The 24,747-nt window shown below is 54.5% G+C and overlaps 3 protein-coding genes and 1 non-coding gene across 12 annotated transcripts in view; 2 read left to right on the top strand and 2 right to left on the bottom strand.

Moving 5' to 3' along the window:
• Positions 1–6,045: 6,045 nt before the first annotated feature.
• Positions 6,046–9,188, bottom strand: DNAJC30 (DnaJ heat shock protein family (Hsp40) member C30). The gene is made up of 2 exons (XM_062592393.1): positions 8,422–9,188; positions 6,046–8,333 (listed from the first exon to the last, which is right to left on the bottom strand). Exon 1 carries the CDS (start codon positions 9,155–9,157, stop codon positions 8,510–8,512), a length of 648 nt encoding a protein of 215 aa, XP_062448377.1. The 5' UTR covers positions 9,158–9,188; the 3' UTR covers positions 6,046–8,333; positions 8,422–8,509.
• Positions 9,189–9,287: 99 nt separating this feature from the next.
• On the top strand, positions 9,288–14,651 carry BUD23 (BUD23 rRNA methyltransferase and ribosome maturation factor). Of its 2 annotated transcripts, XM_062592174.1 has the most exons (12): positions 9,288–9,390; positions 9,464–9,501; positions 9,650–9,745; positions 9,996–10,078; positions 10,175–10,271; positions 11,080–11,176; positions 11,535–11,585; positions 12,174–12,259; positions 12,481–12,526; positions 12,858–12,916; positions 14,020–14,109; positions 14,266–14,651. In XM_062592174.1, exons 1-12 carry the CDS (start codon positions 9,343–9,345, stop codon positions 14,318–14,320), a joined length of 846 nt encoding a protein of 281 aa, XP_062448158.1. In that variant the 5' UTR covers positions 9,288–9,342; the 3' UTR covers positions 14,321–14,651. The 2 variants fall into 2 exon arrangements, with proteins under 2 accessions (XP_062448158.1, XP_062448157.1); XM_062592173.1 differs by lacking the exons at positions 9,288–9,390; positions 9,464–9,501 and having other exon boundaries at positions 9,510–10,078.
• On the top strand, positions 13,430–13,562 carry LOC134149642 (small Cajal body-specific RNA 20). The gene has a single exon (XR_009960481.1). It is a non-coding gene; the product is annotated as a small Cajal body-specific RNA 20 (non-coding RNA).
• Positions 13,836–24,747, bottom strand: part of STX1A (syntaxin 1A) — a 124,639-nt gene continuing 113,727 nt past the window's right edge. For 5 of the 8 annotated variants that reach the window (XM_062592169.1, XM_062592165.1, XM_062592164.1 and 2 more), the window contains 4 exons: positions 23,436–23,509; positions 22,137–22,274; positions 18,975–19,085; positions 15,352–18,252 (listed from right to left, as the gene is read on the bottom strand). In XM_062592169.1, the coding sequence (XP_062448153.1) occupies positions 18,175–18,252; positions 18,975–19,085; positions 22,137–22,274; positions 23,436–23,509 (401 nt within the window). In that variant the 3' untranslated portion in view covers positions 15,352–18,174. Of the gene's footprint in view, positions 13,910–14,977; positions 18,253–18,974; positions 19,204–22,136; positions 22,275–23,435; positions 23,510–24,747 lie in introns of those variants that run through there. The other 3 variants (XM_062592171.1, XM_062592168.1, XM_062592170.1) reach the window with 3 other exon arrangements.

Here is a 24,747-nt window from a genome sequence, read left to right as displayed (position 1 = left end):
TAACCTGTTAAAACAGGTTTATGACTAGGATAAAACTGAGGATCAGCTGTTGAGTGAATGTTGTGGATTTATTCAAAAACTGTAGGTTGGCCATCAAGGACTAGGTGGCCGGAGTATTTGGGGTTTTGCAAGTGCCTGCTGCTTTTCTGGGTCCCACCAGGTTCAGTTGGGGCTCATCCCTTAAACAAAAGGCAGCTGGACATGGCCAATAGCCACAGACAGGCTCTGTGACTTGCTGCATGCCAGCATGGTGAGAGGAAGGGAATATAGTGGGGTAGTGACCACAGATCAAGCTCTTGGCTGGGTTCCAGTGCCAACCCACATGTGCCCAGGGAACTAGGGGACAGAGCAAGGACAGGACAGCTGTTCAACCCTCACTGTGAGGCTTTATTGGAAGGGAAAGGGGGTTTATACAACTGGTACCAAGGTATATTGCCCTCTCCCCCTTCTCCCTCACCCTGCTCTGCCCAGCAGCCAGATGTGGGCACCTAGAGTGGCCTGTGTGCAACCTGGAGTATGAGGGTCCCATGAGGCTATGGTTCTCACAGCCCTTGTTCTAAGGTCTGTGCTGGTGCTTTCACACTTGGACATTGTCACCTGTGCATTGCACAGCCTAGGTAGGCTGTTTCTGTGGCAATGCTCATCGTGGCTGCAGCAGGAGCCATGGCCACTGAAGCACAGTGCCTCCAGGTCCAGCTCCCCGTAAAGGCGGGGAGAGCCCTGCTAGTGCCTCCCAGAGAGGGCCTGGTGCCAGGATGCTTAATGCCTATGCCACAGTACTGGCCTAGGAGCATTGTCACTGTGTCATGGGGAGATGGGATGTGCGCAACCAGTCCCAGAGGGCCTCATTGGTTCAAACCAGCATCTTCTGATCTTCTGGAAAGTAATTCCTCTTGAGTTCCCCTCATTGTGGCCGCAAGACAAGTCTCTTCCTGGAACAAGCTTCATCTGTGCCTTGGTGTTCCCCATACAATTACAGTTGCCCAGGCTGCCCCAATGGCTCCTGCAGAGGCTGTGGTGAGATGACTGGGAGCAGGGCTGCAGGGACCCAGGGAAAACCTGCATGTGCTGAGCCACAAGGGCTGTACAACCATGCACAAGAAGCCAAAAGCCAGCTGAAAACAAGCCAGACACAACTAGTGGGTCATCCCCTTGCCCTGGTCCCTGCCTTGCCCAGCTACCCAGGACCAGACACTCCGAGGTGATGACTGGATGGATTTATCAGTAGCTGCAGGACAACCTTGCCCACTCCCTCACTGGGGTCAAGCAGGCACCAGGTTACCTTACTGCAGCAACAGATCTAGCTCCATGAGTGTGAAACCACAAGGGGTGCAGCTGCCTCCCTCTAACCCTCAAAAGGAGAGCATGTCTCACTGAGGCTAATGGCACTAAAGGTAACAGTCCAAACAGTCCAAAGGTAGCCCAGGAGCCTTCCCCAGGCTGCTGCAGCCCTGCCTGGCTTCCTTGGCAGGTCTTATTTGTAGGAGCCCAGCAGCATTCCTAGGCAGTTGCCCTGGGTCAGGTAGGAGTGAGGTGCAGTGGCCAGGCCCTGGGTCACCCCCTACAAGCCCTGGCCTCCTGCCAGGCTGACCACCACTGCCCTGTGGTCAGGGGCCTTTAACCACATCCACATTTGGCTCCAAGTGCTGGGAAGCTGCTGAGAAAGGTGATCCTCTTCAGGGATCCTTGCTTCAGGGAGGTTCATCCAAGCCCTAAACCTGAACCTGGTCCCATTATAACCCCTGCATAGTTGAGAGTATTTCCTGCCATGGGCAGGCAACCATATCCTCCCACCAGGTGCTCCCAGTTACAGTGGTTCCAGTGAGGGAGCACATGTACAGTGTTAATGCATCATGAGCCTGCTGGGAACGCAGTACCGTTGGGTCTCTCTTCTTCTTTGCTCCAAGGCAGCCAGGTCAGTGGTTCTCCATGCAAGTAGCTCCAGTCCCTTACACAGGCAGGGTTGGGCTGGGGACATAGTCAAGCATAGGGCACAAGCCAGGGACATCAGTAATGGGCAGGAGTTGGCAGCACCAGTGCTCCTGTAGGGCACAGTGGCTCTCTCCACCAGGGCTCATGCCCTGAGCACTCCTTGCCCCACTGCGAGGCCTGCTCAGCAGGGTGTGCAGGCGTTAACATGCTCCCAGCCACTCTGGGAAGAAGGAAGCAGTGCCACTGAGCATGCTACTGCATTCATTTCTGCAGTGGGCCAGCTGGTGTGCAGCCAAGCCAATGAGGGGGTGGGCTGGAGAGCAGCCCCTACTAGCCCCACAGCCCTCCCCAGCTTGCACCCAGGTGTTTTTGCAGGCCAAGCTGTTTGGGCAGCAGTCTCCAGCCCAGGAGGGACAAGGTGTCTGGGAGAGGAGTGTGGTCCCCCCCACCCCCTCCAACACAGGCAGGCTAGAAGGGAAATCCTTTGAGCTGCAAGCTCTGTCTCCCAGGTGGGAGCAATACCCTGGGCTAGGGCCAGCCAGGAAGGGGCGGTGTCGCAGCAAAGCACCTGGGCACTTGGCCACCGGCTGGGCCTCCAAGCACAGCAAGCGTCTGGCAGAGTAGGGCTGTTAATAGGAAACTCTATTAACAGAGCAGTTGCTGCTTACAGGAGGGAGAGCCAGCCCCCACCACCCACGAGTGATACCAGCTATGTAGCCCTTCCCTGGGACCTCTCCAGAGACTTACAGCTCCTACAGGCTGAGCAGCAGCAGGACTGGGGTGCAGAGCCCTATACAGAGACCCCAGGGGAAGGTCAGGAGGATGGACACTGGAGCCATGGGCTGGGATCAGCCAGGGGGGCAGGCAGGTGAGGGTTTGAGCCATGCTAAGGGCTCCCCCCTCATGCCCTGCTGTGGGAGGCCAGTGGCCCTTTCACCCCAGTGCTGCTCAGGACCCTGCTCTGTGTTCTCACTCAGTCTACAGTTCTCCTTCACTTTGCCCTTCGTCCCCCTAACCCCGCTGGCACCCTCTAGCATGTGTCATGGGCCAGGCTTAACTTTCTCCTTCCCAAAGAGCAGCCTAGCTTCTCCTGAAGGGAGGAAGAGGCCCTAGTTAGGCACTGAGCCTCCATGTCCACCGGCTACACTTCTCAGCAAGTGTGGTGAATGGCCGGATGCCCCTCATTCCACAGTTGCAAGAAGGTCAGCCTGCAAGAACAGGCTTGGGATGGAATGGGGCAGCCTGGGGACAAGAGCATGGCTGAAGCCCCTTCTGACCAGCACACAGAGGTCTTCACAGGCAGCACATTAACCCCAGCAATTGCTCCAGTTCCTGGAGGAACTAAGGCTCCAAGTGACAGGAACTAGAGCACTTAACAGCACCTGCAGTGCCTGTAGTTGGGGGGCCTGGGAGCCCAGCAAACAGCATCGCCCTTATTGGTACCATGTCATGGGCTCTGTACTGACTCTACCAGGCCTCAGAACTGGGGCTGTCAAGATTGCTTCATCCAAAGTTATTTTAGTTTACTCAGAGACAAGTTTAACTCTCAGCTTTCTTTCTTTTTTTACTCTCAGCTTTCCTTCAACTTTGTTAGATGTAACAGCATCTAATTACCATGTGGCTGTTAACTAAATAGTTTTGCTTCTCTTTTACATGGGAATGTGGTGTGATGCCTTTTGTTACTAATTCTGATATAGGAAGGAATAACAAGCAGATATGCTCACAGAATAACTAATCTCCGGCCCTGGGATGATGTAGGGTAGAAGTGTGCGGGCCTGACAATAGAGGCCTTGAAGGTGTGGTCCTTCACAGGATAGCTGAAGCCCATCCAACAACTCACCCATGAGTGGTTCCTCACAGTAACACAAACTTAAGAGCTGTCAAGAATGGTTGCAGTGGTAACAGAGCAAAGAACTAGTGTCTAGTAGGTATACAACACCCCATACACTGCAAAGGAAGATGTAATGTGGGTTGCAGAGCAATGAAGAAGGGAGAGGTAATAGTGTGTGTTACAGAACACACAAAACTTAGACCCAGTGGACTCAAGGGTGAGAAGGAAGAAATTCCCACCATGAACACCACACTCCTCTGGATGCTGACAGCTCTTAGTGATAGCTCTGTTGGTTAGAGTGTCGTGCTAACAATGCCAAGGTTGTGGGTTTGATCCCCGTTTGGGCTACTTGTTTGTGGGTTGGACTAGATGATCTCCAGAGGTCCCTTCCAACCTTACCAATTCTATCATTCTATGATGATCCCCACCTTGACTGAAACTGCCCTCCCCAGAGCCCAGAGGGCAAGTACTAGGAGGTGGGCTATATAACAACCATACGTGCAGCATATTACACAGATTTCTTCTGTAGTAATTAGATATCCAGACTGAGAATCATTGTAACTAGACTAACAGTTACAATGTCTGCCACGTTTTTGTTTTGACACAAAACTCTCAAAGAGACTAAAAATGAATTCCTGGCCTCACGTACATGGTATGTTCCCCTTTGTGCCCACAACAGTGGGGGACTTAACTGCAGGGGCTCAGCCCAGTGTTAGCAGCACCAAGCACCACTGTCTCTGCTGTGTTTGGCTATGGCATTTTTCAGCAGTTTCTTCTCCAAATGATGGCAAAGCCTGCAGTAGACCTGGGAATGGAAGCAAAGCCCTATGTTCTCAGCTGTAACCTCTACCCGCAACTGCTTTGCCCCCAGTGATGGGAAGTGCAGACCAGGGCAACAGCAGTTGTAGTCATATCTGAGTCCAGTACAGAGCACAGCACACCAGGGGAATCTAGGAGAGCTGGCAGAGGGCAGCTGACCAAAGAACCTCACACCCAGGGGAGCACACACACAGGAAAACTGGCCCACGCCTTCACATGCAGCCTAGGCATGCCTGGGAGACCAATGTCAGCCACCACATAACCCCACAGAGAAGCAGAGGAGAAAGCTGCCCTTCTCCAGAATGCAGAAGATGGGCTCCACACTTTAAAGGAATGATCCTCTGTTACTCAGTATCCCCAAGGATCTTTCCTGTTCGTCCTTAGGAGAATGAGGGAAAGCGAACTCCCCATGGCTCTCATGGATCTGCTCTGGCCTTCTCTCTTTCTGAAGACAGCTCTGTAAGCCTCTCCAATTGCTCAGCATCCCACCAACATGTGCAATGAATAATGAATTCTTGTCAACAGTACTATAATCACTGCCCCAGGAGAGGTGGAACAAGGGGTTCAAACATGGAGCAGGTCCCTGTGCAGTAAGTGTTACACATCCTATCATTCCTGCTTTTGCAGTCATTTCCTCTCCTTTTTCACTTTGATGTTCAGTTCCTGGTGGGTTTGTACAGCTCACACAATCCCATCATTATACCACTGCTGTCATGGTTAGCTGCAGCTGGATTTCCTCTAGCACTTTATGCCAGAGTCATCCCACAATGACTGCCCTCACCTAGCTAAAGGAAAATTGCAAGAAATCCAGTTGCTTTTGGCACCTCTTCATCAGGAAAAGAGATCTATTAAACCAGATGACTGTGTTGACACAAGAAAACAAAGGGGTAGAAACTTTGTGTGCTGGGAAGAAATTTGGTCTATGAATTCGGACTAGCTCCAGCCACTACCTATGTGAGCTTCTGAAATCCTTCCTGGAAAAGCCAAACACACAGACATGATCAACATGGAGATGGCACTCTAGGGAGCTATACATTATAACATTCCGAGTAACAAAGGATGCCTTCATACCCCGCACGCTATGCTTACCTCTCCTACCAAATTCCACAAGAAAATTAAACTCTGCCTGGAGCATTTGCTCACTCCTCCTCAAAGACAGCAGCGAGCACAGTGGGTGCTTTGAAACTGCAGAGCAACGCAGCTATGTTAGCGGAGGCACAGTGCAGGTCTGCAGCATGCAGGAATGAAGTCTGCCAAGGCCTGAGGAGGCCCATGTTGCCCTCTGATAGCGAGCACCATATCCATCCTCCCCAACGGGGCCTTGGAGTAAACAGGAATCCCCCATCTTCCTCATCCTGCTGCAGTCACTGTATGAAAACACCAGCCTGTTCCCCGCCCTCCAGTTTCCAGGAATTATAAAGAATATTTATGACTAAAGCCCAACAAAAGAAAGAGATGTATCATTTCATTAACAGTTTATGAGATGGATAACTTTAATGTTCAAGATCTGTCAGGGAGACCTGAGGAAGAACCAGTAATATTCCATTGCCCAAACCATCCATTCTAAGGCACACAGATCAGTTCATCCTGGGTACTTCACACCCTACATTTCAGACACAAGCATCAAACACAGAGCAGAAGAGTCACGTGGCTTACTGGAACAGCTCATCTCCTTTCTCAGAGTTAAGGCAGAACAATGTAGGGCAGCACAGCAACTAGCCATGTTTCCTCCTGCTCCAGGTCAAGAGGGGAACACCACAGCATCCTGCCAACTGCTCAGCACTGCATGACACCAGACCCTCTCTTTGCCAGCAGGTGCTTGCAGCTGGATATGGGGCCTGCCTGTAGGAACAGCCTATACCTTCTGGTCCTCATCGCTACATATGTATTAAAGAAAGATCAACCCAGGGAACACACATTGCCTCTTCTCCCCACTCCCCCAGCCTTTGGCAGGGCTGTTTTAAAAACTCACAGGCCATCATAGTGGGAATTAGAGAGGTGTTCCCATGTAAGGCACACCCACTTCCCATGGACTTCTCTAATTCTTCCAGTTTGGAAGAGAATGTTACCTGCCAAACCGTGTATGGGGAGCAGCCTCTGATCTTTCAATTGACTTTGTTTACGGCATGAAAGAGCATCAGTGTGACACAGAGCCACAATTCTGGAGTCTTTCACTCCATATCCAACAACCTAGAAGGCCAGACTCCTTGTGCTGACAAGCTGACATTTCAGAACTAGAATCCCTCATACAGGGGTAGATGGACAACCAGAGGGGGTCCTGGAAAGCTCTCTTTCTGCCCCTGAGCCAAGTTTGCTCCAAACACAAAGTAGTCTCTGGAGCCTGTAGTTGGAAGTGGTATAATTCTCTCCAGAAGCAGTTCTCAAGAACCCAGCTGAAAATTCTCCTGTATCTGCTACATACCACCATACATTCTATATCAGTACATACTACAGGCTCGGCTATGCTACTGCCTTAAGCTTGTTGCAACATCACAGAACTCAGCAACTGGAATACACAAGACTTTTGTTTTTAAACACATCTATGTTGGGAGAAAACATAACCCAGGATCACTGTAATGACAGACAGCAGCTTGGCTTCTGTGCAGACATCTGCCAGCCAGGCCCAGCAAATCCAGTGCAAATAAACACATGTGAAGTCTTTGGCACACTAAGACTTGCAGTCCTATGTTATAGCAAGCTTTCACTCACTCCACATAATATAAATATAACATAGGTGAAGTCTTCACCCAAAGAGAGACAGAAGCTCTAAGAACATAATCTTTAGTTCCTAAAGCACTTCAGTACTTAAACGGGCAAATATTCTAAGTGCAAATAATGCTTAAACACACATAAAACACAAATAATGCCACTCTGTACCCAGAAATGTGCCACTTCAAGCCATTATGGCCTGCATAAGATGGTCTTGTGCAAAGTTCCTGTCAAACACTAGACAGGACAAGCTGTTCTGAACATAGTAGTGTCTTGCGCAGCATCTCCAAGGAGAAGCAGGTGGTAGGTGCTGACCAGGACATGCTGACCAGGACATAGGCAGCCATCCGCCCAAGCTTCACTCTTCCAGGAATGATGGCTGAACATGAGACCTCTGCATTCACCAGGGAGCAAAGCCCTGAAGAGGGACAGACAAAAGCAGTAATGCAGTCTGGAGAGTAGTGCTCCTGAAACTCCCCGCAGATGTGGTAGTAACAAGTGTGAAAGCATTGAGGTGGCGGGGCTCTGTGATAGATTTTGGAAAACTAAACAGCCATTACTCAGGATGAGTGAGAGCATCACCTATGAAGACACAGAGCATACAAATACTGTTGGCAACCATTTAATCTCCACCCTCCCTCAAGAGCACAAGTGCATGGTTCCTGCCAGGATCAGACAGCAGTGGGGACACAGTCAGAGTCTGTGAAGGAGAGTCCATGAACCATGTTTGCATATCGTGCACTATTTCTGAGGTTGTACTTGCAGATGGGGCACATGACAGGCTATAGAGCAGAACCCCTGTGCAGTACCTGCCGGTCATACACAGGTGACACTTGTGGGGGGACACATCATAGCCATAAAGTTGTGCCTGCTGGTCACCTATGTTGTCTGAAGGTCACACTGGTGGAAGGGCCACATCACAGCCACTCACTGCCCATTGCTCACATCTGATGTCTGAAGGTCACGCTGGCAGAGGGGACACACTGCAGCCTGCAGAGCACCACACACTGCATCTGTTACACTGCAGAGGAGATGTCACAGCCTGCAGAGCAGAGACCACAGGTGGCTGCCAGTCACATACCCTACCCACCGCTCACGTTGGTGCAGGGGACAGCTCACCGCTGGCGTACCGTGCCCAGTGGTCACGCTCCATGCCTGCCACAGTAGTGAGGCCAGATCGGCAGCTCCCAGAGCTCTCTGCGGGGGCCAGCCCCACCACTACTTGAGGCCATAGAGCAGGGCAAAGCCCAGGAGCAAGATGAGCCCGACGGAGAGGTCAGGCAGGAAGCGGCCGCGGGCTGCAGCCTCCTCACGGCGGAGGCGCAGCTGCTCACGGCGGGCCCGCAGCGCCTGCTCCCGCTCCAGCAGCTCCCCGTAGTGCGCACGGTAGAAGGCGTCGAAGTCGAAGGGTGGCGGCAGCGGTCCGCGGCGGCCGGCGGCCGTGGCAGAGGGGCGCCGCGGCGGTGCCGAGGCAGGCGGTGCCTGGCGGCCCGAGGGCTTGGCGGCCCCCTGCAGCTCCTCGCGGCTGAGGAGGCCGCGGTCGTACTTGCGGCGCAGCGCGGCGCTGCCCAGCACCACGTAGGCCTCGCTGATGGCGGCGAAGCGCTGGGCCGCCTCAGCGCTGCCGGCGTTGCGGTCCGGGTGGTAGCGGAACGACTGCTCGTAGTAGGCCGTCTTGATCTGCGCCTGCGTGGCCGTGGCCGGGACACCCAGTAGCTCGTAGAGGTCGCGGCGCGCCCGCGGGGCGCCGCCGCCGCGGCCCTGCCCGCCGTGGGACTGCGCGATGGCGCGGCCGGGCCGCGGGGTCCCCGCGGCGGCCGCAGGCAGGAGGCGCCGCAGGCGGCAGCGCAGCGCCGCCGGCACCATGGCGGCCGCGCGGCCTCAGCGCCGCCGCCAATTGCTGCGTGGAAAGCAGGGTGCGGGGCGGCGCAGAGTGACGCACGCGGCGCGGCGCGGTGACGTCAGCTAGGCAGCACGGCAGGCGGCGGCCCGAGCACGGCGGGCCGCCCGAGCTGGTGAGGCGGCGCGGCGCAGTGACGTCACGAGGCAGCATGGCGGGCAGCGGGCGGCGGCCCGAGCACCGTGGGCCGCCCGAGCTGGTGAGGCGGCGCGGCGCGGCGCGGCGCGGCGCGGCGCGGCGCTTCAACCTCACTGACGCTCTCGTCTCCTCAGTTCTACGACGAGGCTGAGGCCCGGAAGTACACGCAGAAGTAAGGCGCCTGCGGGTGTGCGGGGCCTGGTGGCTCCGTGGCTGCCTGGCCCCGGCACCGGCCGGCCGGGGCCTTGCGCCGTGGCCCGGGCTCGCCCGGCCCCGTAACCCACTGCGGTAAGAACTCTCCTGCTCGCCGCCCGTTGCAGCTCCCGTGTGGTGGAGATCCAGTCGCAGATGTCGGAGCGGGCCGTGGAGCTGCTGGGGCTGCCAGAGGACCGGCCGTGCCTCCTGCTCGATGTGGGGTGAGGGGAGGCGCTGCAGCCGTGAGGAGCCCGGTTATGCGGTCGGGCACACGCAGCATCCGGCCTTGGCCTTTTGTAGGCACCGTGGCAGGGACACAGAGATGCGGAGGGGATCCTGGTGCCACTACCCTGTTTTTCATTCCATTGTGGCTTGTGGAAGAGGGGTAGATGGCTGCCAGCATGTGGGAGATGGGAGTGCCCTTGGATGGGCACTGTCTCTCTCTCTGTTGTTACCCCTTTTTCCCTTTAGCTGTGGCTCTGGGCTGAGTGGGGATTACATCTCTGAAGAGGGGCACTATTGGATTGGCATGGACATCAGCTCTGCCATGCTGGGTAGGTAGACCCTCTTCTCCCACAATCCTGTGTGCCACCAGAGGTGATCTGTGAAGGTATGAGTTGGTACTCTGAAGTGTCCTTTGTTCTGCACAGATGTGGCTCTGGAGAGAGAGGTAGAAGGAGACCTTCTACTTGCAGATGTGGGGCATGGCATTCCCTTCAGGCCAGGCGTGTTTGATGGTTGTATCAGGTGAGTTTATACACGTAACTGAGCTCTTCTGATACTTCGTGTAGCTGCGTATTCTGCGTAGTACACAAAATCTGCATATTGTGCATACCAGAGCATATGTCCTAATCAGCTGCTTTTCTTCTTCTATGTGACTTGGCTCCAGCTCTCTGAGACAAGCTGCTGAGATAAAAGCAGCTTTCAACAGCTGTACTCCAAGTGATGCTTGTCTTTTTTTTTTCCAGCAGTGGGCTAGGGAAGCTTACTGATATAAATAAAATAGGAGATTTTGTCAGGAGGTTTGAGACCTGGTGCTAGGAAAAAAATGAAGTATATCTGTACCATGCACACTTATAAGGTCAGTTCAGTTACTGGACCAAAGTTTTAATGGTTGGTTTTGGGATGAGGGGCTAGATTGAGGGAAAAAAACTTTTCTGTTTAGCGAATACCTCATAAAAGTGATGGGATGGAGTAGAGACCTTCTGTTGTGGAACTGAATGCTCTGTTCAGGATTGCTCACTGGCAAAACCTGCATGAGCTGTTTGCATGAATCAGGGCCACAGCCAAACACTTCAGATATTTGAGCATCTGACCTAGAAGACTTAAGTTGCTGTTGTGCTTTGTTTGGTTTTGGTGTGACTCAGTGACTCTCCAGCAGGATATATGTTGCATCTTTACTGCAAAATAGAAGGCAAAGCTATATGGAGAAAATGGAATAGTTCCCCTTAGGCCCAGCAAATGCTTGATGCTGAAAGAAAGTTTAAAGGGAGGTGACGGGCTTTGCTAAAGAATTGATGGCTCAATGTCCTAGAGGTTTTGTGTTTTCTCTTAGTATTTCTGCAGTGCAATGGCTTTGTAATGCTGATAAGAAGTCACATAGTCCTCCAAAACGCCTTTATCGATTCTTTTCAACTCTTTATACTGCCTTGGTAAGTGCTGTGCTGTTTCAGCCAGGCATCTAGCTACCTTTATGTCTTCACTGGCACATTTTAGCAACACACTTTGCAAGTACAAGTTACTGAAATCTACGACCAACAGAAGTATCTGCTTCTCATCTCCTTTCCTGCCTGCATGGTGTCTCACATTTCTGTAATCCCTGCTCCCTGCATCAGCACTGTTTGTTAGCCTCGTGCCTTGTTGTGCTAACAAGAAGCTGACTCTGTAGTCTGGAACTTTGGGTCCAGGAAGCTTTGGGTGAGATAGATGCCTGTATCTGGGCTAAGAATTGAATCTTGTTGGGGGAAGCCCATACTGAGACAGGTTTGTGACTGACTTTTTTTCCTGTAGGCCCGAGGATCCCGAGCTGTCTTGCAGCTGTACCCTGAGAACTCAGAACAGGTACAGGATGTCAGCTATTGGGAAGGAGGGACGGCAGAGCCAGGCAGAGGAACTATTTGCCATTTGAGACTTTGAGTGTGTCATTTTCCTGTTAGCTTGGTGTATGTCTCATTTCTTCCTGCTGACAGTAAAATTCTGCAGGAGCCGGGAAAGACACGTAAAGAGAATGTTGCACGTGATTCCCATTGCCTCACAGACTGTCTTGTGCTAGGCATTAAAATCAAATGAATTGGCAGGACATAATCTGAATTTGCTGTGCTCAACTTTCTCTTGTGTGACTGGGCTTGAAAGTTGGGTTCTAGTGATGTATGCTGCACCATAACTCCCTTGGGCTGGATAATCCAGCCCAGCATCACCCTTGCAGAGATTCTGCTGCTTCAGTTAGATCAAGCTAGAGTGAGGAGCAGGGAAAGGCAAAATAAATGCTGCTGGATGATACTGCAGGATGATACTGGGAGTTTGGTGTAGGGGTTGTTACAAGAGCAGGGCAACCCTTTCTTTAGGGTGTACTATTAGTTGGGGTTGAGCCCAGAGGTCTCATCTGCTGCATGACTGCTTAATAATTTCTGCACATGCTTCCTTTTCTAGATGGAGCTCATCACAGCTCAAGCCATGAAGGCTGGCTTTACTGGGGGAATGGTGGTAGATTACCCCAACAGTGCCAAAGCCAAGAAGTGAGTCCTGTTCTGTTTTGTATGTGGTGTGTGAGGGTGTGGGCTTTGGGTCTAGCAATGATTTTTTTCTAAGCTGTTTTTCTCTCTTCTCTGAGCCTGTCCTGGGCAGAGATGACAGCTTAGATCTTACACTGTTACAAATGATCTAGTTCTGCTTGGGGACTCGGAATCACATGCTGAGTCCTGGCTTAATGCTGCTCTTCTCATTCTTGCTCTTTCAGGTTCTTCCTTTGTCTCTTTGTTGGGGCATCCAGCACATTACCAAAGGTGAGATGCTTTGTCAGGCAGTGGAGATGCATCCCCTCTTCCCTAAGGATCATTCCTGCCTGCTGGGTGATATGGAGGAGCTGTGGGTAAAGGGAAGTCATAGAGGGTGAGCCAAACACTGCAATCATGACTTCATTCCTGTGCTTGCTGTTGGTCTCACCAGCCCCTGCCCTCTCCAAGGTCTGGTTTCCTTGTGACAATTGCTGGAAGACCAGTTTGCTCCTCTCCCAATCCCTTCTCTTGCAAAGCCCTTGATTCCCCTCTGTTTACATGCTGGTGATCATTAGCTCTGTCTGCTCCAGATGAGAAACTTGTTGGTTTTGCTTTTCAGGGCCTTGGTACTGAGTGTGCTGATGAAGAGATACACCAGGCAAAGTTCACAAATGAAAGGTATCATGTCGGGCAGAGCTGTATGTCCTCTCCCCAGAGATGTGTGGGGTGTGCAGAAAGGCTGGGTTTTGCTGAGGACCAGGGTATTGCCATTGTGGAATGGCTGGAGGGAAGGAACTGGGGGCCTAGGAGGATCCTTAGCAGCCGGATTGGCAGTGCTTTATAGCATCAAACAGTCCCAGACACAGGCAGAAAACACCTGGCCTGTCTGATTTGACTTGAGGGTTCAGCCTTGGTGTTGTGTGACTGAATCGTGGTACTCCTATTGTAACTGTACCTGCGCATCTCAAACTGAATGCTCTTTCTGTCCAGCACTCAGCTCACTCTCCAGCTCAGTGCTGGAGCCTAGGCATGCGGCAGTGGGATGGTGCTGGTTACACCAGTCATTGCTTTTTTTTGCCAGGGAAGCAGGCTGGTATGTCTGAAGCCTGATGTTTCCTCCTTTCCACTGTCAAATTCATTGCTGTCAGATTCTGTATAGCTGTGGCTTGGGGGTTTTTCTCTTGCTGGCCAAGTCTCATCCCATGGTAGTGATGCAGGGACATGCTTCCCTTGCAGCCAGTGGGAGAGACAGAAAAAAGATAGAGGAAAGTCGTCGTGGCTGCCAGGAGTTGGTGGCTGCCATGTTTTCCTGCCTCTTACACTGCTCTGCTTAGTTGGTCCAGGGGTGGAGGGGTGGTATCTGGTCTTGAATGGGAAGGGTAGAACTGGCAACTTACTCAGAAACTAGAGCTTTCACCTGCTTGTTCAGACTAGAGCAGACAAGGGAAAGGTTGTTGTGCTGAGCCTTATATTCCCCAGAAATCCCAGAGTCCAGCATGCTGCAACTTGTGTAGAACAGGTGCCCCTTACTCAAAGCTGGGGATGGTGGCAGCTTGGTACCTACGCTGGCAGACAGCAGCAGTACATCTGGAGCTGGGCTGTTCATTGGCCACCTGCTCCAGCTCCTTCTTCCCATCCCCTGGAGGAAGGGGTTGTGAGCTGTCGCTATTCCTGTGGAGCAGAGGACGTGATTAGTTCTGGGTGGAAATCCTCCAGTCTACAAAAGAGCGTGTTTCCTCCCACCTCAGTTCCTGCTCAGCTCCTGTTTGTTGTCTCTGTAGGGCACGGTTCAGAAATGTCAAGGGCAAATCTGTAAAAAAGAGCCGGGACTGGATCCTTGAGAAGAAGGAGCGCAGACGACGGCAGGGCAAGTAAGTTCAGCCAGGTCCTGTCCCAGCTGAAGCTATGGCTGGCTGTGCTGGTCTGGCCCACTGTCACCCGGTCAATCTCTGCTATAAGCTAGCTTCCCTTCCCCTCCCAGAATGAGCTGTGGATCTCACTGAGTTGCTCCACATTTTTCTTTGCAGGGAGGTGCGAGCAGACACAAAATACACGGGTCGAAAGCGCCACCCTCACTTCTGAATCATGGATGCTGCAGGAGCCAGAAGATGGTGTGTTGGCTCCCATAAAGAGCCTCCTGTGGATGGCGCAGATTAGCACCCCTGGACCCAAGACCAGCCAGGACAGGTCATTGCAGCTCTTCCAGGTGAAGGGTTGCAGGTACTATCTATCCTTCAATTGCTAAGCCTTTAGGCCTTTTCTCCCAGGGAAAACGGAGTGGCGGACAGTACTTTGGCCACTCTGTGTCAGGCTATTGCTTACCTTCTTGAGATGGCAGCAAGCTGTCTGGAGCTCCGGGTGAGCCAAGACATCGTACTCAGCCTCTTCACTAAACAGTCGATGCGCTATGGTTGCTACTGTTTGCCTATGTTCTGGCCTCTATGCAGATAGTGGGAGGTGAAGGTGGAAAAACAGCACCTGCTTCACTGCTAGCTTCTCCCTCACCAGCAGGTAGTGTGAAGGTTTGTGTCTTTTTGAGGGTCTGGCACACTTCTTTTCCAGGTTGAAGGAGGGGAAATGTTACCTGAACTTTCCTAGGGTTGCTATTCCTACATGCACCTCCCTTCAGGCCTACCATCGATGCCCTGGTGCCCCACTGGTCCTAAGGTGCTACCCACCCCATCCCTGATCCCCATCCCCTCCTCCCTTCAGCTGAAACAGAGATGAACTAGCCAGAACTTTACAGTTACAAATGTTTATTCTACATAAAAATTCCACAAAATGGGAAGCTGTTTTGCACCCAAAGCTTTGGGAGAAAAAGGGGGAGGCTAGCAGGGAGAGAGAGGGTGAAGGAGAAAAGAGGCAACATACAGTGTCATCCAGCCCAGTGAGACAGAGCAAGCTAGGGTCAAGATCCACATAGAAAACAAGGACACTTAGCTCACAGTACAGCAACAGTACAACTCCACAGGTGCGGGGGGGGGGGGGCTTGGAAAGCCTTCAAGTACATAAATTACCAAAAAAAAAAAAAATCCCCAGTTCGAGTGCAAGCTGTGCGTGCCCCACGCTGCTTGTGGAATACTGCATCAAGACAGGCTCCCGGTGCAGGTGGCACTTGGAACAGAGGCATTGTAACCCAAAGGACAAGTTGTTTGAGGCTGGCGGAGGGGGGGAGGGAGGGTGTCTGGAAAGAAAAAGTGAAATGTTTCTCCAAAGCACAACCACATTGTTGGTGATTTGGTCTGTACATGCAATGGGCAGGTAAAAAGGAACTGAACGGGGCTTCCCGTAGTGCAGGGGTAATTATTGCACCAAAACACCCTCCCCTCACAGCGAGGACAGTGCGAGCTGGCCTACAGGGGTAGTGATAGCCGCATGCTCATCCACCTCCCTTGTGTTAGAGCCTGCAGCCATACTGCATGCAGAGTGCTGCTGGCAGAATTGGGGGACTGTGGCCCAGCTTGGCCCCTGGTCACTGGCTGGCTGCTAGACATGATGGTACTGAGAAGGAAGGAGCAAGTGCCAGAACTCCCCTGCCCTGGCCTCCCATTGCTGCTCTTGGCCTTGTGCCATGAAGGGGGTGGGCCACAGCCCTGATGTCTGAGGGCATACACCACAAAAGCTGCTGCTGTTGGGGGGGGGGGGGAGGGCCCTCATGCTAGCAGTGGGCAGCAGGGCAGGATGAGTGCCTGAGACAGGCTTTTCCTGCCTGCATGCCCAGGAGCAGAGCTGCCAGCAGTGTTATTGCTTCCTGGAAGAAGGGGGCCCAGCACTCTCGCTAGCTCAGCGGTGCAGGAGCTGTACGAGGGCAGGTGCCATGCACCCTTAGCCATGGCTGCCAGGTCTGTTGCCTGCAGCCAGACATCCCCATGGAGCAATGGCCATGCCAATGCCTGGCTACTGCCTAGGATGGGACTGCCTGAGGCTGCCTGTCCTGCTTGCAATATTCCTGGTGCCCCAAGCCCTTTTGCGTGCACAGGGGTACAGTGCTGTAGCTCGCGTTATGTATCACAGGACTGTGACTGAAGAAGGTGACGGTCTTAGGCCCTCCAGTGACCACAGCTGGTGGCTCAAGTTGGGCCCGGGGCGGGGGGGGGGGGGGGGGGGGGAGAGGGCAGGGAGGGTCCAAGCCAGAGATGTGCCACAACAGTGGCTGAATGCCTGCGTGGGCTGTGTTGTGGGGCTTGAATAGGTGCATGAAGAGCTGTGGCTGCTGGGAGGTGGGCTGCCCTGCCCCTTTCCCTCCTTACCCTTGACCTCCTAGGCTAGCTCATGCTGCTCACCCAGCATCTGTGGCATCCCTACCACCACCACCTCCAGGTGCTTTAGCCAAGCCGGGTGGCTGCAAGGCCAAATACTGTGCTATAGGATCGCACTGTGCCCATCTCACCCGGGCTGCGGGACCTCTCTGTGGTACTTTGGCACGTACATGGGCATGCCAGCTGGAGAACTGGAGTTGCCCTAGGAATACAAGGGCAGATCCCTGCGCTAGCCCTAGACAATGGCACAGAGGCAGTTCAGGGCCCCTCCAAGCTGCCTGCAGGCTCAGACCATGCCACAGTGGCTGTATCCAAGTAGTCAGCACATTCTGGCTGAGCAAAGCAGGGACAGTGGAGGGCACCCACAGCAGCTGGGCGTGGTTTCCTCACTGAGCCCCCTGCAGGGAAGAGCAGGCAGCAGGGCAAAGTGCCAGGGGGAGGCACAGGCAAGGGCAGTCAGATGCCAGGAGGTGGCAAAGAGATGGAGGGAATAGTTGGGCACTGCCCTGCTCAGGAACTGGTTGGATGTTGGGAAGAGAAGGGTGAGGGCTTCTGTTCCTGGCTTGTTGGAGGAGGGACACAACAAGGGCCAATCCTTGGGACCAGAGAAGGTGCTCCTGTCTCCAAGCCCCAGCCCATGGGTGCCTGCATTGGGGAACTAGGCTGGGAAAAGCCCTGGTCCCAGCCAAATGCCACATGGGTCTGTGGGTGTCAGAGCCAGCCCCAAACTCTGACAGCCAGAGCCCAGCTGAGGGAGTAGCAGGAAGGAGGCTACTGCTTGCTGGGGCTGACACACCTGGCACGTACTGCTGGCTTTGTACTATCCCTGCCCTCAGCTCCTGCCAGGAGTGCTGCACAAGTCCCCCATGTGCCCCATCCCTAAACAGCAGTTACGGTCCCAAGCAGCAGCACCTTATTCTCCCACGTCAGCCAAGGCTGGGACAAGGCCCCCAAGCAGGAGTGGGCCCCTCCACTCCTGCTGCACTGTGGTCTTCCTCCCACCACATTCAGCCCCAGGCATCCACACCAGAATGAGGGCTTGCATAGGGAGGGGGCAGCCCCGTCACTGGCTCCTGCCATGGCTGCAGAGCTGGGACCTGCAGCAGGGAGGGCAGCAGCAGGAGGGAGCAGGGCAGGCAGGTCCTGGCAGAGCGCACACATGGGGAAGTACCCTGTGAGAGAAGCAGCCCAAGGATGGTGGCTTTCAAGCACACATGAGGCTGCCAGACATGAGGGCTCTACCTGGAGCAATGGCAAAGCCAGGGGGAGGTTGGCTGGGCACTGCACTCCCAAGGACCCCATAACACCCTTCCTGCCCTTGGCCGTGGCTGACACAGTCACACTGCCCAGCACAGGAGGAGCAGCAGTGCCCAAGAGGACCAGTTCTCACCCTGGTCCCAGCCAGCCACCCAGGCTGGAGCAGTGATGCGAGCTCGGGTTGCCCCCGTGGTCCCCCTTGCACTCATCACAGACCCCTGCACCCTACCTGTGCCCCGGGGCTGGCGCTCCCTCCACACAGACGCACCGCACCGCACACACAGCGTCACAAACAACCATGCATTAGAAACTGAAATGCTGCTGGGAGGCTCCGGGGCTGCGTGGTTCGGCTCCGGCTCGGCTGCGGCCCTGCAGCACGCACGGCTCCGTCCATCGCACACAAAGTCCCGTGGGGAGAGTCTAGCCGAAAATGCCGCCAAAGGTGGAGGCGATGACGATACCCAGGATCACACAGCAGATAATGATCATGATCTTCTTCTGCTCAGGTGTCCCAGAGTTAGCAGGAAGAGAAGGAAGGGGTAATGGTGAATGCCAGGGGCTGGCGTGGCCCCAACACCCCAAAGCTGGAGGCTATTCTTTGCCCTGCCTCCCCTATGCCCATAGCAGAGTCTGACCAGCAAGAGCCAGCAGGGCTCCAGCGGGACCCATGGCAGTGCTGGGCACCCCAGCTACCTCTCCAGCATCGGGCTGGCAGAGTTGGTCCCTTTGTTAGATCCCTGTAAGAAGCAGGCTCCTGTGGAGGGTCCATGGGGATGGCCTGGCTGTGCCATCTGGCCAGTGGAAAGCAGCAATCACCCACTAGACATGGGGCCATTTACAGGGCCAGGCAGCAGGCACAAGGTCAGAGCTGAACTGGGCCTTTCTCTACCATCTCCACCCTTTTCCCAGGCTCCTCCCCAGCCAGGCATCCCTGCCTCAGTGTTTATCTGCCAGAGCTCAGGCAATCCCTGCCAGGGGAGCTCTGTTGCAGATGATGCCACCAGCGGGAACCACACTAATCCCAGCTGAAGTAAAGCAATGCCCAAGTGCCCACGGGGCTGTGCTGTGCTGCCCTGCTTCTCTCTGTTTAGGGACAACCAGAGCTCACAGGCAGTCCAGGTGGGTAGGCCAAGGGTCCCAGGAAAGGGACTCATCCTGGGGATGGGGTGTCAGCACTGCAGGGCAGAGAGAGATGGGAGCCAGCCAATGCCACGACTCACCCGCCTGGCTTTGCTCTGGTACTTCACTGCTTTTTTGGTGTCAGACACGGCCCGCTCCACGTAGTCCACAGAATGCTCCACATTGTACTCGATGCGGTCGATCATCTCACCCTGCAGAGTGGGGACAGTGCCCACACACCCATGCACGCAGGTGTGAGCTTCTGCTTCCTCCTGCTCCTGTGCTGCCCTGTTCCTTAGCACTGTGCAGTCATCACCCTGCCCAGCAGCCCTAGCACAGAAGAAAGAAGGAGCATCAGCCTGCCCTGCCACAGGCAGCAGGTACCCCCAGGGGTGCTCTGCGGGTGGCTGTCTGGACCACAGGCTCTGTGCCATGGAGTGGGCCAGGCTACGCACTTGGAGAGCTGGGAACACTGTGCATGTCCCAGCAAGAAGGAGTGTCAAGGTGAATTCCCCAGCCTGCCCCTAGCCCCGTGGCCGTTGTCTTATGTCTCGTGAGAGCGTCAAGGCCACAATACGACTTGCATTGACCACACACACCACACGCTGAAGAAGCAGAAGAGACAGCAAGGAGAGCAAAGATGAAAACACCAGAGTCACATGGGATGCTCACAAGGCCACAAACATGCAGGGACAAACAGTCTGACCCACACAACTACCTCACAGGGAGCAGAGGCCCCCTCTGCTTGAGCTCTTGCACCCCATGCTGCTGAGCTACTCAGGACTGTTTGGACTGAGGCTAGAAAGACAGCATTCCCTGGCCTCTCAGGTCCCAGAGCAATTCCTGCTCCTGCTCCCAGGGCTGTACATGTGGACTAGTGATGTGGACTCCTGCATATCCTGGGATGCTGTCTGCAGTGTGCTTCCCTGAGCTATCCACCCCCTTCAGCCTTTCTCCTTGCTGATACTGTAGGGAAGCATCTGGGTCCTATGGCAGCTGGAGCCAGAATCTGATGGTTCATTTGAATCATAGGAGCAAATGGGGGAATGCAGGGAGGGAACAGCCAGCTGGGGACAGCACCCCCCAGGCTGTAGGGCTGAGAGTAGACACTGGAGCTCAGCTCCAACAGCACAACCAAACAGCCATGACAAACTGAGGCTGAGAGACTCCACTGGTGCTGGCTGCAGGGGGCACAAGAGAAGCAAAGTGGCACTGTCCCCCCCAGCACAGGGCCCAGAGCCCACCGCCCTGTACAGCACAGAGGGAAGCTGGGCTGTGGAGTGAGGTATGGTCAGGCAATCTGGATCTCTCCCAACAGCAGCTCTGCAATGCTCCATTTTCAGCCTCATGCTGAAGAGCAGTATGGAGGATGAGCCTTGCAAGCCCACAGAAGCTTGGCATAACCCTCCTGATCCTTACCAGGCTCCCTACTGCCCCTGTCTCACGCACACTGATGTGCCAGCACCTGCATGTCTTGTATAGAGATGCTGATTCTTCCGCCTGCCCACATCATGCCTGGAGCAGTTCTGCTCCCAGTCTGGCCCCTTCTCTACTTCCTGCCTTTTCTATGCCAGCAGCTTGGAGACCTACACTCCATAGTGCTACCACCTTGCATTGCTCTGTCTCACGGTTAGAGCAGGGCAGGGTGCTGAGAACCCTCACTTTCACCAGGGGCACCAAAGTCCATCAGGCCTCTCACTTAGCTTCATACTTCAGTTTCTCCTCCCATGAAAGGCATATGAGGGCTGGTGGCCCTTCCTCCCTGCTGCAGCTGAGCCAGCACAGCATGCCACACTGCCTGGCTGTGAGCCATAGCCTGCGCCACTGCCACATGCTACAGATGCAAGGCCCACAACGCTGTACAGGGCCAGGAGGGTTCACTAGAATCCTCCTCAGGGGAATCCCAATAAGGTATCGCCTGCAACTGCTGTGCTACAGCACCTGAGGCCAGCAGGCAGCCACAGTGCCATGCACGCACGCCCCTCACAACTGCTCCTAGGCATATTGTTCTCAGCAGTCCCCAGAAGGCTTGGCACCCTACACGGGGACAGGTGAAAGGTGTGAGAGATGTTGGGGCCACCAGCACCAGTAGTGAGCAGGCCAGGCTCCCTCTTATTCCTAGCGCCTGATAAAGCCGTGTGACAGGCAGGGCTCTTGGGTATGGAGACAGTCCTGCAAGCAGAGATTTTGAAGTAATAGCGCTGCAAGGACAGGAGGAAGGGCTGGAGGTCTCCGAATAGGGTGGAGGTGGCCGAGCACACGGCATGGACTGGAGCTCACATGCACTGGGGCCAGCCAGAGGGCACAGAAGAGGCAAAGATCATTCTCTTGGGGGTAGAGAGGAGTGGGACAACACTGCCAAAATCCCTCAACCCTGGGGCTATCTGTTCCAGGCTGCCACAGGAGCTCACAGCCCTAAAACCCTCCAGACATCAAGAGAAAGCCCAGATGATATACAGAACTGGGTTTGCCAGCTGGTTGTGGGCAGGCATGGTAGGACGCAGAGCCCAGTAGATCAGGGCAATAATACATCCATGCCACAGCCACTCTTGCCCATGGGACAGCCCCAGAGCCATATGAGAGCCACGTGCATGCAGGGTACAGCCATGCAGAGTGGAGCATGCAGGCACTGGCAACGGCCAGGCAGTGCTTTACCTGCTGGTGACAGTCTCCTCGGGCCGTGGCAGCATGGCGGGCAAGAATGGGGGTGAGCAGGGACACGAGAGCATTTGCCTGGCAGAGGGGCCAGACCCTGCTGCACAGCAGCATAATTCCTGGGGCAGGCTGGCAGGACCTGCTGAAGACCTGGTGGCACCTGGTGCTCCAGGAGCTCTCCCAGCAGGAGTGCTCACAAACTGGCCTGTACAGAGCTTCCCAGTGCTGGTTGGGACTTGAGGGGAGACAGAGACTTCCCCTGCAGCAGTGCCAGCTGCCCCCTTCTACCTTCCTCCAGAGCCCATCTCCAAGCTTCTCACTGCAGAGCATGCAGCAGCCTGTTATTGAGTGTGAGGCAGGTGGATGGCCAGCCTGCCAGCTCCAGGAACACTGAATTCGGCCCTGGTGGGAGCAGCATAGGCCCACACAGCCAAATAAAGTCCTTCCCCTCAGCTCCTGTCCATGCAGGAAACAGGACCAGAGATGGGTGCTTCCACAGGACTGGGACAGCTCCTAGCAGCCCCTTCCCTGGGTTATCTGCCCCAGTCCACTCTTCCCACACCCAGCAGGGCTTGCTAGCATCCCTGTGGTCTCCGACGTCTCCCTACCTGGCTCTCCACCAGCATGGCCATGTCCATAAACATGTCATGCAGCTCTCGGATGCTGTTCTCCAATTTGATGATCTCACTGTGCCGTGTCTCAATCTCGTTCAGTGCCTGCTTGGTGATGTTTGAATCCATAATGATCTACAAGAAGACATGGCTTGTGAGCATCATGCTCGAGCCTGCCTGGAGGCCCAAGACATTAACCCTCAGTTCTGGAAAGAGAGGCACCAAGAAGGGAAAGAGAAGGGCTTAAATGCAGCGAAGTGAGTGCTCAGGGCAAGGCACTGGGCTTCAAATCATTTGGCTACAGTATTACACACCCTGAGCCAGGAAAAACAGATGTGACAAATGAGAGGTCAAACCCATAGCTAAGATGGGTGAGGGTGGGGAGCAACAGCGAGAACAGAGTGCTACAAGACAGCTGACAGAGATGGGCTTGGGGCTGGAGGCATGAGGGAAGGTCTGGCTCTGGGAGAGTCTGGGCTCCATTGAGGGCTCCATGGGAGGGACACAGGATCTCCAGGCATCGCCCTAAACACCACAGTAGAGTCCCACTGCTGATTGGGAGGTGAATAGGCCCCACGCTGCCCTCTGGCAGAGCCAAGAGTACGGAATGGATAGGGCTAAGTAGAGCTAAGCTTCTCTTTGTACCCAGCCATAATGCTGTGGTTAGGGAATTAGTTCAGCAGGACCAAGGTACCAGCAACTCTTTGGGGTCTGGCCTCATGGGCCTCGCTCCCCACTGGGGCAACAGCCATGCTGAGGGCCCACGAAGCAGCACTAACGGCTCTGAGGCCAGCAATAGAGTGGAGAGGAGTGTGGCAGGCTGGACATGGACTGCACACATCTCCATCCTCCAAGTAACGAAGTGACCTGGTCAGGGCAGAGCCTCAGTGCAAATCTGCCTCTCTCAGGATCTCAGCTGATGCACTGGAAAGAAAAAGGCATGGATATGGACATCATCCTCCCCAGTACCACAGTGGGAGTAGTCCTCAAGGCCACCAGATCCAGACTGTTTGCAATAACATCCACCCAATCCAAAGTCCTCTGGGCCCAGAGTTGCCCCTCAAGACAAAACATAGCTTCCTGTTGGGAAAGGCTCCTCCAGCGAGACCCAAGTAGCTATGCTCCTCCTTCACGGGATGTGCTCCACCCCATGCGAGCTGCAACCACAGGGGGTGCGTGTTCACCAGCCATATTCCTAAAAAGGCCCAGGGATGCAGGGACCAGGGGCTGGCTCAGCCTTCACCTGCACTGGGCTTGGACCCGGGCCAACTTGCAGTGCCTACTTGCAGTGCCTACCCCAGAAGAGAAGATGGCTGGGTTCCCGCTCTCCAGCATGTCCTCCAGCTCCTCACTGGTGGTGGTCCTGCCAGCTGCAAATGATACACATGGGTCAGTCAAGAGCAAGCGTCCATGCTCCCCTCCCTCCAATGGGGCCATCACGAGGCCTCATCATGAGGGCTCAGTCAGCTCTACAGTCTCTCCCAAAAGGACAACTGAGCTCCCCTTCCAGTCCCAAGAGTGCACATGGCAGCTACAGGTGCCATCATCACTGTCCAGCCACCAGATAGCTCACCAAGAAAGCTTGTCCTTCCCAAATGCACTGCCCCTCCCTGTGAGGCAGGTCTGCTTGGCCCTACAGCCCTGTCTCAGCCTAGAGGGCTCACTGGGACCATACAAGGCCCCTGAGTGCCTGCATCCCCAACACAGCATGGAGCAGTGACGAAAGACTGAGTGCCTTGGCAGCCAGGCATCAGGGTGCAAGGAAGAAGATGGAGAACAGTAAGCAAAGAGCAGGGGTGGGCCACAGGGCTCCCTACAGCTCCATGGGGAAACTCCCTGGGCCAGTTCAAGCCCATGAGGGATATTCAGCTGTGTCAGCCAACAGTGGAGAGCTTGCCAGCTGGGACCTGCTTCCCTTAACCACATGTCCCCAGGCACTGGCCCAGTATCTCCACTGTCTCACTCCTGCAAGCATGTGTTCCCTCATGCTGGCTCTGGACAGCCTTTCTCAGACCAATACCCCAACACTCTTTCTGGGCCCTGCTATCACTGCAGGTCTCACATATCCACAGAGACACTGGGATAGGTATGCTTCATCCCTCCCAGTTGGGGCATCACATTTACTGGCCAAAAGCTGCTTGTGAGACATGGATTGAGGACCTGATTCAGCATCTCAGTACCCTGGGCAAGTATGGGCTGCCTGAGTTTTCACTCTTTATCTGTATAATGCAGAGAAACCAAGCTCATCCCTCCTCCCTGGGACATAACCCTTGCTCTTGGCAGGACCCTCACTTCCCCGGCTCCTCTGGAGGCAATTAACCCATTCTCAGCTCATGGACTTGCCTCCCTCTCCCTGTGGACACCTTTCATACTGCTCTAAAGGAAGACATAACTACTCTGCAGGTTATACCAACCCTCCACCATCAATTACAGCATGTTTTTCAAGCTAATAGTTACATAGGAGCCATGAAACTACAGCGTTAAGCAGACTAACACACAAGGCAGGCTTGTTTTGGGGCTCCCTAGGAACTGGCAGAGGGAGCAGGTTGCACCTGCAAAGAGGACAGGAGTTGTCAGCTGAAGTCAACAGTACAATCAGGAACAGAGA

This window comes from Rhea pennata, chromosome 20 (genome assembly GCF_028389875.1).
Source record: "Rhea pennata isolate bPtePen1 chromosome 20, bPtePen1.pri, whole genome shotgun sequence".
NCBI lineage: Eukaryota > Metazoa > Chordata > Aves > Rheiformes > Rheidae > Rhea > Rhea pennata.
Note: the sequence above shows the minus strand (reverse complement) of the source record. Positions and strands in the feature narration are given on the sequence as shown.

Bases quoted from the DNA above. Each gene is read 5' to 3' on its own strand.
- DNAJC30 (XM_062592393.1), bottom strand. From the start codon at position 9,157: ATGGTGCCGGCGGCGCTGCGCTGCCGCCTGCGGCGCCTCCTGCCTGCG.
- BUD23 (XM_062592173.1), top strand. From the start codon at position 9,739: ATGTGGGGTGAGGGGAGGCGCTGCAGCCGTGAGGAGCCCGGTTATGCG. The intron at 10,272-11,079 runs GTGAGTTTATAC...GTTTTCTCTTAG, and splicing joins GTGTTTGATGGTTGTATCAG to TATTTCTGCAGTGCAATGGC. The intron at 14,110-14,265 runs GTAAGTTCAGCC...TTTTCTTTGCAG, and splicing joins CGCAGACGACGGCAGGGCAA to GGAGGTGCGAGCAGACACAA.